At 41.0% G+C, this 19,965-nt stretch overlaps 1 protein-coding gene across 2 annotated transcripts in view; it reads left to right on the top strand.

Moving 5' to 3' along the window:
* LOC121652909 (phosphodiesterase 4D interacting protein) overlaps nucleotides 1-19,965 on the top strand; it is a 112,980-nt gene that overhangs the window by 12,931 nt on the left and 80,084 nt on the right. For both annotated transcript variants that reach the window (XM_042006034.1, XM_042006033.1), the window contains exon 3: nucleotides 2,704-2,771. In XM_042006034.1, coding sequence (XP_041861968.1) covers nucleotides 2,704-2,771 — 68 coding nt within the window. The remainder of the gene's footprint in view (nucleotides 1-2,703; nucleotides 2,772-19,965) is intronic.

The following is a 19,965-nucleotide window of genomic DNA, read 5'->3' as shown; positions in this document are numbered from 1 at the left end:
AAATTAAAATGAAATATGTGTGTGCGTGCTTGCAGCGGTGTGTCATCCATATCAGTGTTGTGTAATGTTGAGTTGCCTGGCGGCTGCAGGCACTGCCTCGGTTAATGTCTCCAGACTCCATCCAGAATCCATTTTTACATTACAGAACAGCTTTTTAATAATGTTTAATGTGCCGCGATTTTAAAGAGCCGTCAGAAACGTGAATCCTGCCAAGCTCGGTCTGATTGCACCCCATGGGACTCCACCTCCACCTCCCTCCCCCTCAAACCAACTGGCTGCGATTCTTAAAGGAGAAAAACTCAAACTGTGGTGTTTTCTGGGAATGCTCCTGGCCTTTTAGTAAGGACAGCTTTAGGCTTCCAGACATTTTACAAAGTCTGGACGCATTTCAGCTGGACCACAATAAACCGTGTCAGCTCGGCAAATGTGTGCTCACATGTACACACAGCTCATTATTACATCCAGGTTTATAGGTTTATAATGATGCTAGGGACCCAAATGACCCAGAGATGTTGCTCAGAACGTGTTTGGTTTTAAAACCGATGAATTTCTACAACAAATTTACTGTGTCAGCATTCAGCAGAACATTTAAAGTTTTACATGAAAAGTTATTTGGATTGAACAAAAGAAAAACTCGGTTTGTTCTGTGCTCGGTTGTTCTTCCTCCTAAATCATTTCTACTCATGGCTCCTCATGTTTTACCTCAGAAATGATTCTGATAATAACGGACACATCAGGATTTACTCTTCCAGCACATAAAAAGAAACTTTAATCAGCCGAAGACGGTTGCAGCAACTGCTGTGTTTCATCATTGATGATTTAATGTCAAGTTTAATCACTTTTAGTTTGGAAATCTTAAACTGAGGCGGAGAAGCGTGAACAGAAAATGTTGCTGTTTGACTCTCAGACTTCAGTTTTTTCCTGGACTGATGTCAGAGGTCAGGCACATGTTCGGTCTGAATCTGCCTCCATCGTTGTGCTGGTGTAGCTGGACGGTTTGTTCATCAGGATTTATTTTTGAAAGATAACACTGACAGGATAAGTGGAATTGAATGAAATGTTATTTAACTCTCTGGAGTCTAGGACATAACTGGCTGTTGTTGACTACTTTTTACCGCCTGTTTAGGTTCATTCTTTTCGGCTCAACCTCACACACGCGATTTTTTCATTCTGACCTCCTGTATTTACAAACTGGACCTAAAATCACATAAAAAAACATCAAAGCCAAGTAGAATAATACGATGTTTTAGTGTAAAAACAAACATGTTAAATGAGTCATTTTTATAACTTAGAACACAAATAGAAACAACTGATTTTAAAAACCATCCATCCATCTTCTGCCGCTTATCCGGAGTCGGGTCGCAGGGGCAGCTGCCTAAGCAGGAAAACCCAAACTTCCCTCTCCCCGGCCACATTCACCAGCTCATCCGGGGGGATCCCGAAGCGTTCCCAGGCCAGTCGAGAGATGTAGTCCCTCCAGCATGTCCTGGGTCTTCCCCGGGGTCTCCTCCCGGTGGGATGTGCCCCGAACACCTCACCAGGGAGGCGTCCAGGAGGCATCCTAACCAGATGCCCGAGCCACCTCATCTGGCTCCTCTCGATGTGGAGGAACAGCGGCTCTACTCTGAATACAGGCCTGCTATCCTGCGGGCCTTAGATGTCTCCCTGCTGCAACAAATTCAACAGCTTTCTGACAAGCTCTGCTAATGAGCCATTAAATTGAATCAGGTGTGTTGCAGCAGGGAGACATCTAAGGGGGCCTTGAGGACCAGCGTGGACAGTCCCAGGGTGTGTTAGTCCTCCTGTCCACCAGGAGGCAGCACTTCAATCTGACTTTGTTGGCGTTAGGTTACTCCCACAACTTCCCCTCTTTCTCTGCAACCAGCTAAGTACTTCTGTCATAGAATTTCCTGATTGGTTGATGTGGTCCATCAACCAATCAGGAGCAGCCAAAGATCAACCAATGAGCAGAAAGTTCTATGTGTGTGTGAAAAGAAGAAAAATAATGCTCCTCTATGGCTGGAATAAAGCCAAGAAGACGTTTCTGATGCACGGTGGCGCCACAAAGCAGCTGAGCTGGAGTTGGTTTAGTGAGGATAGCAGGTAAATAGTAGCAGGAATAACTGGAAATGAGGAAAAAGTGGAAACATGGAAATAGTTTCTGTTGTGTGTTTGTTTCAATAACAATATTTTTTCTCCTGAAAGCCAAGACTTGAGAGAACGATGAGATGAGAAAAGGTTTGGTCACTGTTGATCTGTGTGTTATTTCTACAAAGTTCTGTTAGTAATAAATTCTGCTTTCTTCTTCTGGTCTTTATGCTGCTATATCTATTCATACATTCATTTTACATCATTTTAGCCTCATAATCTGACAGCTGTTACACACTGGTTTATACTGGGATTAAAAGCTGCTACAGACTGGTTTATACTGGGATTAAAGAAGTTTAACTTCTACAGGCTGGTTTAGATTAAAATGAAACAAGTGGACCAAAGATGGCAAAACAAACAGCTTGTGTTTAAAAACGTTGGTAAACGCTGCTTTTCCATCCGGCTGACCCTGCTCATCCGTACTGGACTGTTGGCTTTTTATTGGTGTTTCCCTGAAAGTTTCCTGTCCTACCAGTCATTCAAAGCCACAAATTCCAGCTTCTTTGGCCTGAGAAATGTTTAATATGACCTGTTTCCTCATTTTTCTGTCTGCAGATTTCTCGTGTGATGAAACGGACAAAGGCCCACCGGTACAGATGCACAGCCTCAGAGAGTTCGAACAGGTGAGGACCTCAGCTGTCATGCAAACTGATGGTGGTAATGAGCTGCAAGCTGAGAAAGACGCCTGGAAAAGCAGAATTCTTAGTGTACAAGAGGCTCTGTTAATGTTTTCCTTCCGCTGTGTTTTTGAGGTGTCCGGGCTTGCTTCTGCCTGCTGTTAATCACTATTTAGGTGTGTTTGAGAAGGTGATGTGGCAACAGAAGCGCTGCATGAGTCAGGGAGTTCTCCTCTGTGCTTGCATACAGGATAAAATAGCTCCAGTGTTTTTATCTCCATCTCAGGTGCATATTTCCTGCATAAAGCAGCAGCTCGGAGCATGTTCATGGCTCTAGATTAAAATTTAAAGTGTTTTTCCTCTAAAAAGCTCTGACTCATCACATTTTATATGTTCTTTGTGTAAATGATGTCCTAAAGTATCTGGAGCCTCGAAGGTGGAATGTTGTGGAGAGATTCTTGTGCAGATTCTGGATCGCTGCTGATCAGGCGGCTAATATTAGATGCAGGTTTTTCAAGTAAAACCCAGAGAATCTCTGAATCAGCAAGAAGCAATGCAGGGTTTGTTTGCTCCCCCTGTTGTTGTCAGCTGATCCAACAGAGCGAAACCTGTGATTTCATTTTGCCTTCTGTTTGTGTTCATTGTTTTTATGACAAACTTTGCCCATCCAGTAGAATACTGGTCACGTAGGACTGCAGCCATGAGAAAGACTTGTTTCTGTACCTGGAGATGTTGTTGCTTTTGGTTTAGTTTGGCCTAAGTGTTGTTCACAATGGGAAAGAATTGGAGAGGAGGAGGAAATAAAAATAGAAAAAGATGTTGAAATGGAGCTTACAGACAAATTTAAAGGTACACGATGTGAACATTAATTTCCGTCTGTTTGGTGACTTCATACGGCTGGCTCAGAATTACGCTTCCCTCTAATTGCCTGGAGGCATTTCAGTTAAATAAAATGCTAAATTCTGGCTGGATTTGGAGGTTTTTTGGAGCTTGAAACATTAAAGAAAGCATCATTTACAGTTTAGTTTCCATAGTGGTGACATCAGTGTCCAACTTGCAAACCCATTAAGGACAAATTTCCTTTAGACAGCGAGGAAGCACTTTGAAAAGTTTCCACATTGTTTTCTGTATTTCTTTGCGCACACAAAGGGCTTAAATGTAAAACAGGGTGCATTAATAAATGCAGGGAAACCCACAGATGCAGGAGTTTCTTTAGAGGCTGGAGTCAAGCATCGTGTTTGAGAAGCCACAGCTGAAGGTCTGAGGACTTGAGCGGAGATGTTTTCTCTGCTTTTGCAGCTGAGCTGGAGTAATGGATTCTGGGAGCTCTGCCAGGTGCATTATGGGTCCGATATAACTCTGGAGGTGCTTCCAACCATTACCCTGTTTCCTTCTTATTGATGGACAGAGAGATTGATGAGGGAGGGAGTGCTGGTTAGGGAGTAAGGCGGACATTCGGACACAGCCTTGGTTTGACGAAGTTTGAGACATGGCTTGACTGAATGAGAATCTGTATATATGCTAAAATGTGCCCTTCTTTCTGTGGAGCTGCACATGATTAGTCTTAGATAAAGCTTTAATTTGGTTGGCAATTTAACATGTTAATCAACAAAAAGTGCACAGGGAACAAAAAAAGAAAAAAACGTTTCTGTTGCACAAATAGTACCACAAGTGTTTCCGGTCCCCACTTTCATGGATTTCATGGAGCTTTAATTTGTTGTTTATTCTGCAGTGAAAATCGTTCAAATGCCCATATTCTGAAATCTGTTCCGTAAAAACAGATGCAAAGGAGGCTAACCCCATCATTTAATACAATCCTCTCTGATTGGACAGTTCCAGGGCCCTGATTGGACTCCGCCCACTGGTTTAAATTGGAAAAAAGCATTTAATTGCATACAAAATGAACATATACTTGTGCAAAAAGATGCAAATATTTTGTATTAAAAGGTTTAAAAAGTGTAGAATTGACATTTCTTAACTGTGTTGTCCACAGAGATGCAGGTTAAGTTCTGATGTCATGACACCGACTGTCCACATCATATTGGTCTTTGTTTGACTGTAAGTACTTGAAAGGAAGAATCAGAAGACATTAGTTTGAGATCCATCATGTACAGCTTCGTTAACATTAAAATTAATCTACATGCGTGCAACAGTATATGTATACACTGCTCTACAGAAAACTGTGGTTTTAAACTGAGAGCCTCTGCAAAGCATTACAGAGCGTTGCATCGTACTTCCATCCACTGAGCAGCATGTAACTCCTGCAGGGATGTTAGCTCTTTATCTCCTCAACAACAACATTTATATTATGTTTTGTGTTCCTCTGTTATGACCAGGTCCAGCAGAATATGTTTAGAATTGCGACTTAAAGCTCCAAACAACCGCCCAGAGATGAGTTTCCATCTCCTGATCTCCAGACCTGGTCAGACGTCTCCAGGACGTAGCTTTCCTTTAAGTCTGGGTTGCCGTCCATCACCGTTCTGGTCATCATGTGGATGTGTAGAAACCTGTAAACATCAACAACTAGCAGACAGTTTCCCTAAACAACATTATTTAGATATCTACAAGTCAGTAGCTTCATTCGCTCTACGTTTCCTGGTTTACTTTATTATATGATGATTCAGCTTTAGCTTTTTGGGGGGTTTTTTGACCCCGCTTTAGAATCACAAAGGCTCCCTTGCATACATTTATACTGAAGTTAATCATCTGCATCCAGAGCCCCAAACCATATAAAACCACAACTTCTGAACAGAACTTTAAACCATAAATCCTCCACATGGTCTGACCCAGTGTAAAGTGGTACATTGTGTCGTCTATAACAAAGCTCAGCTGGCCAAGATGCATGATGGGATATCTGCGTCCTCTGATGGATGTCGGTAGTCTCCTGCAAACCTCATTCACATGTTTTAACTTTGCCCTTCCCTACGTAGTTAGGTCAGAGATTTTTAACATTCCTGTCGGAGGTCACTGGAAAAAAACTTGAACCTAAAGGCTGGTACACACATACAGATTTTATTTTATCTGTTAGAGACCCCACAAATGAAGATAAGAAATCAGGGATTTAACAGTATTTATGGTGCTGTGTGTGGTGGCTTTGATAATGTCATCACAGAACAACACACACATAACGATGCTGTCCTGCAACCGATCTAGAATCTAGTCCTCTGAGCCAGAAACCTCGCGTGATCAAACATGATCGAACAAAAAGAAGAAACAAGAAGAAACATAGCAACAACCTGAAAGCACAACACCCAGCATGGCAGAGGACACGCATGATGAAGGAATGATGGTGGTCTTGCAGCTCTCTGATTGGCTGCATTCTGTTCCACGTCACCATCCACTCAGTCACAGCTCAGGAGTCGTCGGCTTTTCTCACACGTGAAGATTTCTGGTCATAAGTATTGAACATGTTCAATACTTCCGATTGTCAGCCATGACCCGTTTCAGAGCTGATTGTCGGGACGAATTCAGTCTTAACACACCTCAGACCACAGGATGATCTCATAGGATTATTTTATAAGGCTTAATATAAGGGACCCTGAGCAAGGCCCTAAAGCCCCTGACTGGTCCCCGAGTGCTGGGATCTGGCCTGGCAGCCCAGTGCTCCTGGTGTATCTAGGATGGGTTAAAAGCCGCCCACCTCTACTGTTTGATGTCATGAGGACTTTTAGTGTTGTAATCACATTTTTGGGTGGAAATGTAGGAGGATGTTGCAGCTTTTGGTCAATGGTGGTGGTTTTGATGGATGGAGTATTTACAAAATATTACATCTCTATTAGCTCTCAGTCTTTTCCCTCTGAAGTTAGAAACACAGATGTTGCTGTTAAAGTCTGAGAGAAGCTGACGTAGTTATGTTCAGAGTCCAGAAACAGACGTTGTTATCAGAGTGATTGATATTCTCTGAACTGGTTAACATAGAAAGTTTGCCAGAGATCTGTGAAACTAGAAGACTTTTTCAGCATTCGAGGCCCAATTTATCTGATTTCCGTCAGCATGCTGAGTATTTACAGCTCAGACTCAAACTGTGACTAACGGAAACAAGTGATTCTCAATATAAAGCAGAGAAGCAACCGGCGGGCTGGCGTCTGAAAAATGTCCTCGCTGTGATGGAGCACATTAAAGTTTGTTGACCTTTCTTTGCCACTGTTGTTTCACATTAAGGTTTTTCTGACCGAGGCGGCGTTTGTTGGTCCTCTCATCTTAATAGAGCAGTCTGCTTTATTGAATCCAGGTTACGGCTGCTTGTGTGTCTGCGTACAGTTTGTCCTCTCTCCAGTTTAAAAAATTAATCCTCCATTTGGCTCTTTTGGAAGAAATGTGAACCTGCCAGAGCAGCGTTTGTAGCTGTCAAACATCCACACCCGGCTGTCCTGAGGTTTTCACCCAATCAAAACGCCTTCTTTCTCAAATGGTCTTTATTAGTCCACAGGAGAAATTGAAAGCACATGGCTGCCTATAAATGTGAATTCAAACCGACCACTGAGACACTTAGATTGATAGAAAGAGGGGGAGGACTACGTATTATCTTTGCCACTAAAACCTCAGGACAAATTAGGCTTGCTAATCTGTTATTCTGCCCTCGGTCCTGGCGCTCACTTTTAAAAGCCCCGTTCAGTGTGAACTGTCTGTCAGAGAAGGGTTACCATCACCAGAGTCCAGTGTGGACCGTGTGTGTTATCACAGCAGCGTGTGATAAAACAGCATATTTCTTTTCATTCTCTCCATCTCCAGAGGCTTTCATCTCCTCCCCGCTTCGTCTGCTCTCCTGCTTTTTGTTGTGGCGTTAGAAAATGGGTCAGAATATCGTGTGGGTGTGTAAGTGAGTTCAGCCCTCAAGCTGTTGGCTTTGATTCGCTGCGTTATGTCTCTGCCGTCCCCAGCTCTTCATGCTGATGCCATAAAACACAGAGCTGGTGACACTGGGTGAAAACAGAATTTACCTCACAGATGGCCGATAACCAGCCAGTCAGTACCATGCTGTCATGATGTCATCACTTCAAAACGAGCTTCAACAGGGAGGATGATTGCACAAAAATAAATGAGGCCGTAAACTAAAGCTAGCTGCAGTGGTGACTGTTAACATGCTATCAAGAGGAAAACTGGCTGAAAGGTGTGGACTGCAGGCAGGCCAGTTCAGCAGCCGGACTCTTCTCCTGTGAAGCTGCTGTGATGGATGCAGGATGTGGTTCAGCATCGTCTTGCTGAAATCTGCAAGGCCTTCCCTGAAAGAGACGTTGTCTGGATGGGAGCAGATGTTGCTCTAAAACCTCCATGTACTTTTCAGCATTGATGGAGCTTCACAGATGTGGAAGCTGCCCACGCCATAGGTACTAATGCAGCCCCATCCCATCAGAGATGCAGCTTTTCACCTGTCCACTGATAACAAGCTGGATGATCCCTCTCCTCTTTAGTCTGCAGGACACGCCGTCCATGCTTTCCACAAACTAGTTCACATCTTCATCCAGGTTTCCAGAGAAGACGGAAGAAGCTGGTTCTGGATCCTGTTCACATCTGGCTTCTTCTCTGCATGATGGAGCTTTAACCTGCATTTGTGGGTTTCAGGGTGAACTGTGTTCACAGACAGTGGTTTCTGGAAGTCTTCATGAGTCCATGCAGTGGTTTCCAGCAGAGAATCATGTCTGCTTTTAATGCAGAAGATCACCAGCATCCAGCCTTGTCCCAGCACACAGAGATTCCTCCTGATTCTCTGAATCTTCTGATGATATTCTGCACTGTAGATGGAGGATCTTCAAAGTCTGAGGAACATTTTCTGAAGATGTTCTACAGTTTTAGATCCAGTTTGTCTCAGATTGGTGAACCTCTGTCCATCTTTCCACCTGAGAGACTCTGCCTCTTGATATGTTTCAATAACATGAACTTGATGAAAATATGACTTTCTTTGTTTGATAATATGCAAATAAATAAAATAGGGATTTCTGACATCACACATTGATCCATGAGTTTTCTAAAACCACAAAATAACTTCTTATTCAAACTTTCAGATGAAAAAAGGCAGATCTCATGCATGTTTGAGTTAAATAAGAACCCAGACTGCTGTCTGTCATGAGGTTAATACATCCTTTTTTTTATCAAAGAGACAAAGAACAAAAGATGCTGCAAAGCTTAGTAGGAACAGTTTATTTCAGGAAACTCCATCCAGACCCACATTAGCTCAGTCATATTGATGTATGAAACCGACTTCCACAGTCGAGTTTCCTCAAATCTCCCACTGAGAGCAGATATTGATGCCAGCCGGTCTGCGTCCGCACTGACCGACACTGCAAAAGAAAATGGAAGTTAAAAAGAAAATTAAACTCACTCCTTTCAGCATGTTCGGATTTGTTTTACATAAAACGTGTAAGAGTGTTTTAGTTCCTTCAGTTTATCACAATTAAACATTTTAAAACTTTCCACCAACAAACCGTGGTTTTCCTGTAGGGACCACAGGAACAGTCCATGTTTTCCACTCAGATAAGTATGTGATGTGTGTGTGATGGACTTATTGATCACAGCAGTCGCTGTGTATTTTGTATTTTTAGCTGATGACTGGATTAGAGCTAATGAGGGATCAGTTTTCACCGCTGCAGCTTTCAGACGAGCTGCAGATCGATGCACAACAGCTCAGCTTTCAGCTCAGCCAAGCAGCAGATCTACTGCAGCATGCTGACACACACACACACACACACACACAATTCAGGACGTCATTTTCAGATCCTGTTCCTCTGCTGTAGATGGTTTTTAGTTCTGACTCTTCTTCTGTCCTCCACGTGTCCAGTTTCTGCCTCCATGCTGAGATGAGCCGAGTTTCCAGCTACCAGCTGTTTGCACCTTGTTGCTGCTAAAATCCTGTTTCCTGTCAGACTGTCTGAACTTTGCTGGTTTCACACATGAAACTAAAGAAATGGGAACAGATGATGTTTCTTTGTGACAAAGAGCCTAATGATCTAGTTTAAACCGGTTCTTTGATAAGTTTTCTGTTTTGTGTCGACACAACTCTGCTTCATCCTGTGAGTTAGGATCCGTTTTCCTGCCTGATGGATTCAGAGGTCAGAGTTCAGGTCCTCTGGAACTGGTCAGAGGTGAAGAAATGAGGACTGGATCAGGAGTTTATTCTTTAAGCTTTCTCTGTCTCAGGAACCAAGTGTAAAAATCTGGTTGAAGGTTGACTTCAGGCTTCGCTGCATACTGCTGAATAAAGGTGTGTTTGAGGTGACGAAGCTCACACAGAAAGTCTTGGTCCGAGCAGTTATTCCAGGTAGATTTCTGGAGCGCAGCTCTCTTTCTGTGTGCAGGATTCTTTGCTGATGCACCAGCAGCAGTAAGACTCAGCAGATTCACTCCGAACAGCCAGACGCACTCAGACCCAGCATTGATTAATAAACACAACTGTGGATTTTCACATCTGTCTTGATGACTTAAAACCACATAAAGACATCATCAGTGAACTGGAGCATGTGTACGCCTGCAGAGGGTTTATTTAGTGCTACGATAGCGCCGCCATCTGGAAACAGAGTGAGGCTGATTAACTGTGTGTGTGTGTAGACTGGTAGACCAAACTGGGCTAAACTTGTTAATCGGTTCCAGCCGTGTGCAATAAATTTACGCTCCTCTCCAGCGGGTCAGAGAAGACATATTGACTTGATCACAGTGTCAGTCATGGATGATAATTGTTGAGTTAAAGTGCAGAATAATCTGCTCCCATACACTCCTAGTGCTAACACAACTGCTCCCACTGCCTGACGGACGTTTAGGTTTTATTTCTGACGCCTTTGTATTACTTTTAGTTCCTCAAAAGAATGGCAGCAAATTATCTTCAGCACCTCGGTGGGATTGTGCAGCTCCGACTGTGTGAAAAATGTGAATTATTGGGAAAATCACATTTTCCCAATCAAACTTATTTAGGAGGTTTATGCTTTACATCTTAACATTTTCTTTCCCATGAGCACAGCGATAATATGGAACCAGTTACAAACAGAAAGACAAGACAAAGCACTTCTCATGGTTCAGTCTCTTACCTCGTGGCTGGCCAGATCCTGCAATTACCCTGACAGTAGAGGCAGCCTTAATGCTGGGGTCAGAAAACCGCAGTCTGTACCCATCACTTCCTGAGAAGAGACGGTAATTATTACTGTCACATGACTGAAACCACAATTCATGGCAGCTTGTTCAGGAAAAGACAACAAACACGCAAACTGAGGGAGAAGATTGGATTAAATTATTTCTGCAAACTGCGCAGTCAGGACATTTATATGAGATCAAGTAAAAGATGTTCATTGTGTTAAAAACTGGACTTTTAAAATGCATGTTAATGTCTACAATAGTGCAAAAACTGGACTAACTGGAAGTAGATTAATTCCTGCATGTAAACAATCAACTAGACTGAAATGGCTCAGAAGCTCCATTTTCTGCATCTTTTAGTAAAACCATTAAAGTGTAAGTGAAGCTGCTTTGTTCTCATATTGTTAGTCTCGTAGCATAAAGTGATATTGTACAGGTTTAAATGCAGCGAGAGTAGTTAGACAGACATCACAACTTAGCCTAAGTATGGCCGAGGCAATTATGCTTTGAGGCTAAAGATATTTATCTGTTTATTTAGTCAGAAGCTGCTGCTGAAAAGCAGCTTATTAAGTCCTAAAGGAAATTATGGATATATTTTGTCCTCTTAGGTAGTTTTTTCCCTCAACTTTAAGCGACCATTTGAGTTTTTTCCTCATGTTTTATTTGTTTTTGTTAGAAAGTTGTTTTTCATTATTTTGAAATTCCGTTGTCAAACTGTTTCAAGGTCAACAGGACACAGAGGACGCATTTACTACCCTTTTAGCTTGTTAGAGGACAAAAAAGTTCTCTCCCCAAAGCTGCTATGAAAACTTTACAGAATAATGTTTTTTCAACCTTTTTTTCTCAAGTCGCTTGGTCAACTGCTTGCTCTAATAAATAAAACTGATTGTTTTTAAACACAGAATCATGTAACACAATTGCCATCTGAATAACTTGAAGCTCCGCTGCTGAACTTTGGCAGATTTTCTCACTTTAGCGCCCACTATCAACAGCTAATCCAACATCCATCTTCATCCTGTCTCCTCTCTGAGATCTCTCAAGCCAGTAAAAGTCATCTAATTCATGTCTTGTGTCTTGCTCTGTCTTTTCCTCTCCTCCTCTGATGATGACCAGAAGGCAAGAACATCAGTTTATGAATTGCTGCATTGGCTCTCTGTGTGTTTCAGGATTGATTTCAAGGTTCTTTTAGTTGTTTATAAGTGTCTTAATGGCCTTCTTATCTATCTGACCAGCTTTCAGGTTTAGGCCTTCTCAGACCCTGAGGTCTTCTGGTACCTGCCTTTTAGTTGCTCCCAAAGTTAGAACTAAAACTATTACGGTCCTCGTCTGTGGAACAGCCTGCCAGAGAACCTCAGGCTGCGAGTCTGTTCGTGTTTTTAAAAAGAGGCTCAAGACCCACCTTTTTATCGTAGCTTATAGCTGAACCAGAAAGAAACTCTTTTTCTCTCTGGTGAAATTAAGTTTTTCTTTCTGAGTAACTGTTTCATATCTGACTGTGATGCTGAATGTTTTTGTTTTCCAGACTGTAAACTAATCTATGTGTCATAGCTCTACGTTTAGATTGCTTCAATTAGATTGTTTAACAAAAAAAAAAAAGGTTCTGGTAGGTGGGATTTGAGGTTTGCATTAACAAAATTTATATAGTCTGAATATCAGGGATCAATGATTTTATTCAACTGCAATCTGATCAGAATTCAAGGATCAGGAACCAAATGATCACAGGTAGATTACCGTAAATGGAACCACAAACAGATTTGTACCTAAATGTGGAAAGATTTTAAAAAATGACCTCTGGGTCAGACATGAAGCTGCTGGATTCTCCCAAACTTTGCTTCAGATTTTACCTTTTAGTTTTTAGCTTCTAGCTTTTAGTTTCTAGCTTTCAACTTTTAGTTTCTAGCTTTTAACTTTTAGTTTTTACCTTTTAAGATTTAGTTTCTAGATTTTAACTTTTAGTTTCTAGCTTTTAAGATTTAGTTTCTAGCTTTTAACTTTTAGTTTCTAGCTTTGAAGATTTAGTTTCTAACGTTTAGCTTTTAGTTTCTAACGTTTAGCTTCTAGCTTTTAATTTCTTGCTTCTAGCTTTTAGTTTCTAACGTTTAGCTTTTAGTTTCTAACGTTTAGCTTCTAGCTTTTAATTTCTTGCTTCTAGCTTTTAGTTTCTAACGTTTAGCTTTTAGTTTCTAACGTTTAGCTTCTAGCTTTTAATTTCTTGCTTCTAGCTTTTAGTTTCTAGCTTTTAACTTTTAGTTTCTAACGTTTAGCTTCTAGCTTTTAATTTCTTGCTTCTAGCTTTTAGTTTCTAACGTTTAGCTTTTAGTTTCTAGCTTCTAGCTTTTAGTTTCTAGCTTTTAACTTTAAGTTTCTAGCTTTTAACTTTTAGTTTCTAACGTTTAGCTTCTAGCTTTTAATTTCTTGCTTCTAGCTTTTAGTTTCTAACTTTTAGCTTTTAGTTTCTAGCTTCTAGCTTTTAGTTTCTAGCTTTTAACTTTTAGTTTCTATCGTTTAGCTTCTAGCTTTTAATTTCTTGCTTCTAGCTTTTAGTTTCTAACGTTTAGCTTTTAGTTTCTAGCTTCTAGCTTTTAGTTTCTAGCTTTTAACTTTTAGTTTCTAGCTTCTAGCTTTTAGTTTCTAGCTTCTAGCTTTTAGTTTCTAGCTTTTAGCTTTTAGTTTCTAGCTTTTAACTTTTAGTTTTTTGCTTTTAACTTTTAGTTTCTAATGTTTAGCTTCTAGCTTTTAGTTTCTAGCTTCTAGCTTTTAGTTTCTAGCTTCTAGCTTTTAGTTTCTAGCTTCTAGCTTTTAGTTTCTAGCTTTTAGCTTTTAGTTTCTAGCTTTTAGCTTTTAGTTTCTAGCTTCTAGCTTTTAGTTTCTAGCTTCTAGCTTTTAGTTTCTAGCTTTTAGCTTTTAGTTTCTAGCTTCTAGCTTTTAGTTTCTAGCTTTTAGCTTTTAGTTTCTAGCTTCTAGCTTTTAGTTTCTAGCTTCTAGCTTTTAGTTTCTAGCTTTTAGCTTTTAGTTTCTAGCTTCTAGCTTTTAGTTTCTAGCTTCTAGCTTTTAGTTTCTAGCTTTTAGCTTTTAGTTTCTAGCTTTTAGCTTTTAGTTTCTAGCTTCTAGCTTTTAGTTTCTAGCTTCTAGCTTTTAGTTTCTAGCTTTTAGCTTTTAGTTTCTAGCTTCTAGCTTTTAGTTTCTATCTTTTAGCTTTTAGTTTCTAGCTTCTAGCTTTTAGTTTCTAGCTTTTAGCTTTTAGTTTCTAGCTTCTAGCTTTTAGTTTCTAGCTTCTAGCTTTTAGTTCTGCATCAACAAACTGATGCTGCAGCGTAAACTGGATAAATTTCTCCAGACAGGTGAAAAGCTGGTTCAATCATATCAGAATAAATGTCCAACAATGATTTAAAAAAAAAAAAGTTAGTAATAAACTTCCCAGAGCCATTACTGAGCCGGAAGTGTTGGCGTGTACTGAAGTTAGTCATTAAATTATTGAAATATTATCAATAAAATTATTTATTTTATTATTTATTTATGCTATTATGTATTTTAGATAAATTATATTATATATATATATATATATATATATATATATATATATATATATATATATATATATATATATATATATATACATAGTTCATTTTTATTGTATTTTTTTATTTATTGTATTTTCATTACAATTTAAGTTATTGAATGATTAAAATGACAGACATTTAAAATGTTCTGCTCTAAACAAATGTTTCATGTACTAAATGTTTTAAGAAATCAGATCAAATCAGAAATCAAATTGACTCATAAATCTCTAAAATAAACGGAAGAAGTTAAAATATTCTCTTGACAAAATCAACAAGCTGGACAGATTTTTCCATCAAACGGAGAAACTTTGTCAAAAACATCTTTTCACCAGGAAATGTAATTTATATCTTTACGAGTTCCTCAGTATATCTTTAATCCCACGGCTCTGACTGTGTGTCAGTGGGTTTCACGTCAGGTTGTAGCTTATTACTGATGTTCTCTATTTGTTTTTGTTTTACAGCCTTCTCGGCTGGTAATGACCAGATGTAATCAGAGTCATCTTTTTCTCTCACATACATTCTCATTGTCTCTCTTCTTCGCTCATGGTTCCCAGCTTTAAATCTGTCTTTTTCTGGGAGAACTTTTTAAAGGTTGTGAAAGAGACATGTGCTGAGCAGACCTCAGATCCTTCTTTTTCCTCCCTTCCTCACATACCAGAGAAAACTAGTCTGCTTGCCAGAGAAAAGGGGGAGGAAAACATTGTGTTTGAAAAAAATCTGTAGCTTGGAACAGGTTTATTCAGCCATGTGTCATCATTTATTTCCAATGTGGGCTTCCTGGAATCTACGCATTAGCATGGAGTGTTGAAACTTAGAGGTTTGTCTGCTGGGCGCTGTGGACAGGTGCTTGTTGTTCAAACTGAGGAGACCCAACGTGGAAAAACTGGAGCAATGAGAGGATCTCCAGATTTTCATCAGTCACTTGATTTTCTGTTTGAAACGTTCCTGCTCGTTTCTGTCCTTATTTTATCTGTTCGTGACATAGCAGCCGGCCCTGATAACATCCCAGGCTATCTGGGGTCCTGACTGACATTTTCAGCATCTACATGGATCACAGGGAGTTCTAGGGAGGTTCCAAGGTGGCCCAGAGTCATCCTGACAGCAGGCTTGGACTCTTCTGTGGCCCCCCTGCTGAGGACAGAGCCAGAGGCATTAATTTTTTCCAAATAATTTCACCTGTCACGAGATGTAGAACCATGTATGACTCAATTTTAAGACGCACCACCCGTGTCCCGCGGGTTTAACTGTACTTCATAGAGCAACAATTTTGCTTGTTATAACACTAAAGAATTAGAGCTGTCAAAATGAATGCGTTGATTAGTGATAGCCAGATGAAGCCTCCTAAAGCACCGAAGCTTTCCAGCAAACTGGTTCAGAAAGTGGTTCTAAATCAGGTTTTTATTTTTCCATCTTTGTCCAGAAGTCCTGGATTCAGACCAGTCTCCACTGACTCATCTTTGTCACTCTTTTTCTCCATATTTTAGATCTCCTCTGTGAGTCTGTGAAATGGTTATTTTCCACTTTTGAAAACAAGTCGGGCCTTTTTTTTGTCTGAAGCTTTCTCTGCCCTGAGAAAACATTTTCTTTTGCTACTGAAACGTTAGAAATGAACCATCAGTTTTCTGTGCTGCGTACCTGCAGCTTCTCTCCTGTGTTGGATGAAGAGTCAGACTCGCATCATTTTACCCTCAGTGTCCAGAAGAAAACACTTAAATCTCCCACAGAACCTCTGTTAACCTTACCAAATACCAAACTTGGAAGCTTTTACACAGTTTGAACCTTCTTAGAGACGATTTCTGTCATTTCTAAATAGTCTTCAGGAACAGTTCTCCAGGATCCCTGAAGGACTTTCCAGAGTTCTTCTTTAGAATTTTTTCTGCCTTTGGTTCCGTTCTCTGTCCAGATGATCCAACACAGCTTCAATAAAGCTGAGATAATAGTGTGGAGGTCCAGGTTCTGAGGAGGATCCGTCCCTCCATCAGACCTGTTGCCACTGATCTTCAGTCCAGTTCTGGGGTCATGTAACCTACCTCAGCCTTGTCTCCCTGTTTCCCTTCCTTAAGAACGGCATCTTGACAGCCACATTTCCATGGAGACCATTTTTGATGAGGCTTTGGCCAACAGTAAATGGATCAGCTAAAGATCCAGATGCATCTCTCAGGTCCTGGTTCAGGTCTTTGCTAGATTTGTTTCTTCTATTTCTGTTTTCTTTTTCCAGCAGATCTAAAGCATAAATCCTTCAAACAGCCACAGAGAGACCGGAGCATCTGATGGAGCCTGAGTCTGCAGGAACTAGTCCTAAAACTCTGATGGTGGTTTCACTTCACTCCAAAAGATTGACATCTTTAGTCTGCAGCACGTTGCATTAGGATTTTCTTTTTGTCCACTTCTTCATTAAACCAAGTTAAATCTGCTAATCCAGGACCTGTTTCACCGAACACCGATTCCCCAACCAAAACCCAGTTTTTCTGAACTTCAACTCGAGGCTAAGGTTACTTGTGGTGATGGAAACTGTTGGGGTACTAGATAATTCTTGGAGTAAGTGAAGGGGTGGGACAAAGTGACAGACTTCAGCCTCCAGCTTACCGTTTTTAACCATGACTGGGATGTTGCTGCCTTCAGGAGATGTTTCCTGGTGTGAACTTCATTTAGAACCGATTCAGCATCTGTTTTATGTGTTATCATTAAGGAAAGAAATATTGATTCATGAAAGGAAAATACTGAATTAATGAATCATTCATAAAGTCAAAGGTTTACATTGTGTCTTTCATGCTTGTTTAGAAGCTAAAAAATAATGTTTTCAAGTCAAATCTCAGTTTTTTAGGGAGCTCTCAAGGGGAAATAAACACAACTTGCTTCATATTTTTCCCTTAACCTTTAAAACTACATAGAAGTGATGGCTCCATCTCTTCTATTATCATCAGTGTGTGGTGTGTATCTCTGTGGGGTAAATGTGATGGATAGCTACCCTTTAGATGATCTACGGAAGTTTTCCAGACATTTCTGTCCCATCCAGGAGGTTTACAATCCAGCCACTAAATGTAGTTTTATTCAGAGACTCTATCTGGTAAATCCACAATGATCCATGATAACAGCATTATTTATCACATTTCACCATAAAAACATCACCATCACTACTATGTTGCTAAGAGACCTCTATTTAGACCTGGACATGATGATGAAGCCACTTCCTGTCAGACTTTCCACCAATCAGAGAGCTTAGATTGACGGTAACGTCCAATCAGGAGCAGCCAAAGATCAACCAGTGAGCAGAAAGTTCTATGTGTGTGTGAAAAGAAGAAAAATAATGCTCCTCTATGGCTGGAATAAAGCCAAGAAGACGTTTCTGATGCACGGTGGCGCCACAAAGCAGCTGAGCTGGAGTTGGTTTAGTGAGGATAGCAGGTAAATAGTAGCAGGAATAACTGGAAATGAGGAAAAAGTGGAAACATGGAAATAGTTTCTGTTGTGTGTTTGTTTCAATAACAATATTTTTTCTCCTGAAAGCCAAGACTTGAGAGGATGATGAGATGAGAAAAGGTTTGGTCACTGTTGATCTGTGTGTTATTTCTACAAAGTTCTGTTAGTAATAAATTCTGCTTTCTTCTTCTGGTCGACCTTTATGCTGCTATATCTATTCATACATTCATTTTACATCATTTTAGCCTCATAATCTGAGAGCTGAGAAACATCATGTCTGATGCTGACTGGGATTAAAAGGCTTCAGCTTCTAGTTGTGTAAACTTGATGGATGTTTGTCAACTCAGATGTTTGTATCAGCCTGGAAACTTCTGCAAACCTCTGTTGGACCGAAGCTCAGACAAAGCAACACTGTTTTAAAACCAATGGACAAAACAGAAAAACCATCCAGGGGATTTTCAGACTGGAAGGTTGACCTTTGGAGATAGCAGACGATTGGCAGCTCTCTAACGAGCCCAGAAGGCTGAGTGTAGCCTGGCTCGGATCAGACCGGCCCAGCCTGCGCCAGCCAGTGCTGAGTAATGCTGTTAGTAAATACCATGACAATTACTGCTAACGAGGGCCTAATTGGAGCCAGATGAACGTTTATTGAATTTGTCAGAGAAAGGTAGAGAGGAGATGGCTAATGAAGTGCAGCCGGAGCGTTGGGCCAGGCAGCCAGGCGCTGCATAATTCACCACAATCTTCTCCCATGTTTGTGTTTTTTGTTCATTTAACACTGCAAAGATTTCTCTTGGAGGGGAAAAGGGGCTTTTATCTGCCGCTCCATGTTATCATGTATGCTGTTTACACTTCAGTCCAGAGGAGCTCGACAAAGACGACGTCCCTCAGTGCAAACAGCATCCCAATATTTTTTGAACCCTAAAATGTAAAAGACTTTTAAAGTCTTCACACGACTCAAAGCAACAGAGTGTAGCTGATGTCCAGCAGTCGCCTCCGACCTCGCAGTGATTATACGTTTGGATGCTGGCTGACTCTGTGGGAGCTGTCAGTCCAGCCTTTCTACACCCTCCGTTCTCCTCAGCTGTTTTTGGTTATGCAACGTGGGAAATAAAGCAGTGACATAACAGTGTGAGAATTTTCTTTACACCGTATCTTTCAGCTTTGTTGCACAAATCATTGCTTGCATTTTCCTGGAATGTTTTCCAGTTGAGCTTTGTGACATGGTGTATTATCCTGCTGGAAGTAGCATCAGAAGATGCTCCACTGTGGTCATAAAGGGATGGACATGGTCAGCAACAATACTCAGGTAGGCTGTGCTGGTTAAACCAGGCCACGTTGGTACTAAGGGGCCCAAAGTGGGCCAAGAAAATCTCCCCCCACCATTACACCAGCAGCAGCCTGAAGCGTTGATCCAAGGCAGGATGGATCCATGTTTTCATGATGTTTCCTGAATAACTTGACACAGGTTTGAAAAATCATAACAGTTTATATCTGTAAGATGTGGAAGTTTTATCATTTGAAAGCATCGGAAATCATTTAAGATTTGGAAATTTCCTCCAAAACTCAGTTGTTAGAGATAAATGTTGCTGTTGGTCTGTTAGTTTTCTAAAGAAGAGACTGTTTAGAATCTATAAAGGTCAGGGGGAGGTTTTGGTTTTCCCTTTAAACATGAAACTGTAGGAGCAACCGGATCAGGACAGATGGACGAGGCGAGTCCGAGTCCGCCGCCGCTGCCTCTGCACCCAGCTCAGAGAAGCCGCCCGTTTTCATTGGCTAGCATTCAGAAACGAGGCCGATGCGACCTCTGCCTGATTCATTCCTCCACATCTTTTGCTTGCTTCATCTCCTCCCTCCATCACATCATTCATCCCTCCCTCTAGCCCTGCTTTCCAGCCACCTCCTCCACCCTGCCTCTTTGTTTCATTACACAGTCGCTCCTCATCCTCCCAGCTGATGGTCCAGTGCAGCGAGGCCCTCGGGCTCCGCTGCCTGTCCCTTTGATTTCCATCCACAGACAACAAAAAGGAGGGCACACATCCAGTGTATACAGGGCACGTGCACGCACACACACACCCCTACATGTGTATGCATGTACATCTGTACACACTGTTATTTTATATGGACTTATGTGTAGTCTGCACGACGAGTCAGTCCTGATC

The sequence above is a fragment of the Melanotaenia boesemani genome, chromosome 14, assembly GCF_017639745.1.
Source record: "Melanotaenia boesemani isolate fMelBoe1 chromosome 14, fMelBoe1.pri, whole genome shotgun sequence".
NCBI classification, from domain to species: Eukaryota; Metazoa; Chordata; class Actinopteri; order Atheriniformes; family Melanotaeniidae; genus Melanotaenia; species Melanotaenia boesemani.
This window is presented reverse-complemented; position numbering and strand designations above follow the sequence as displayed.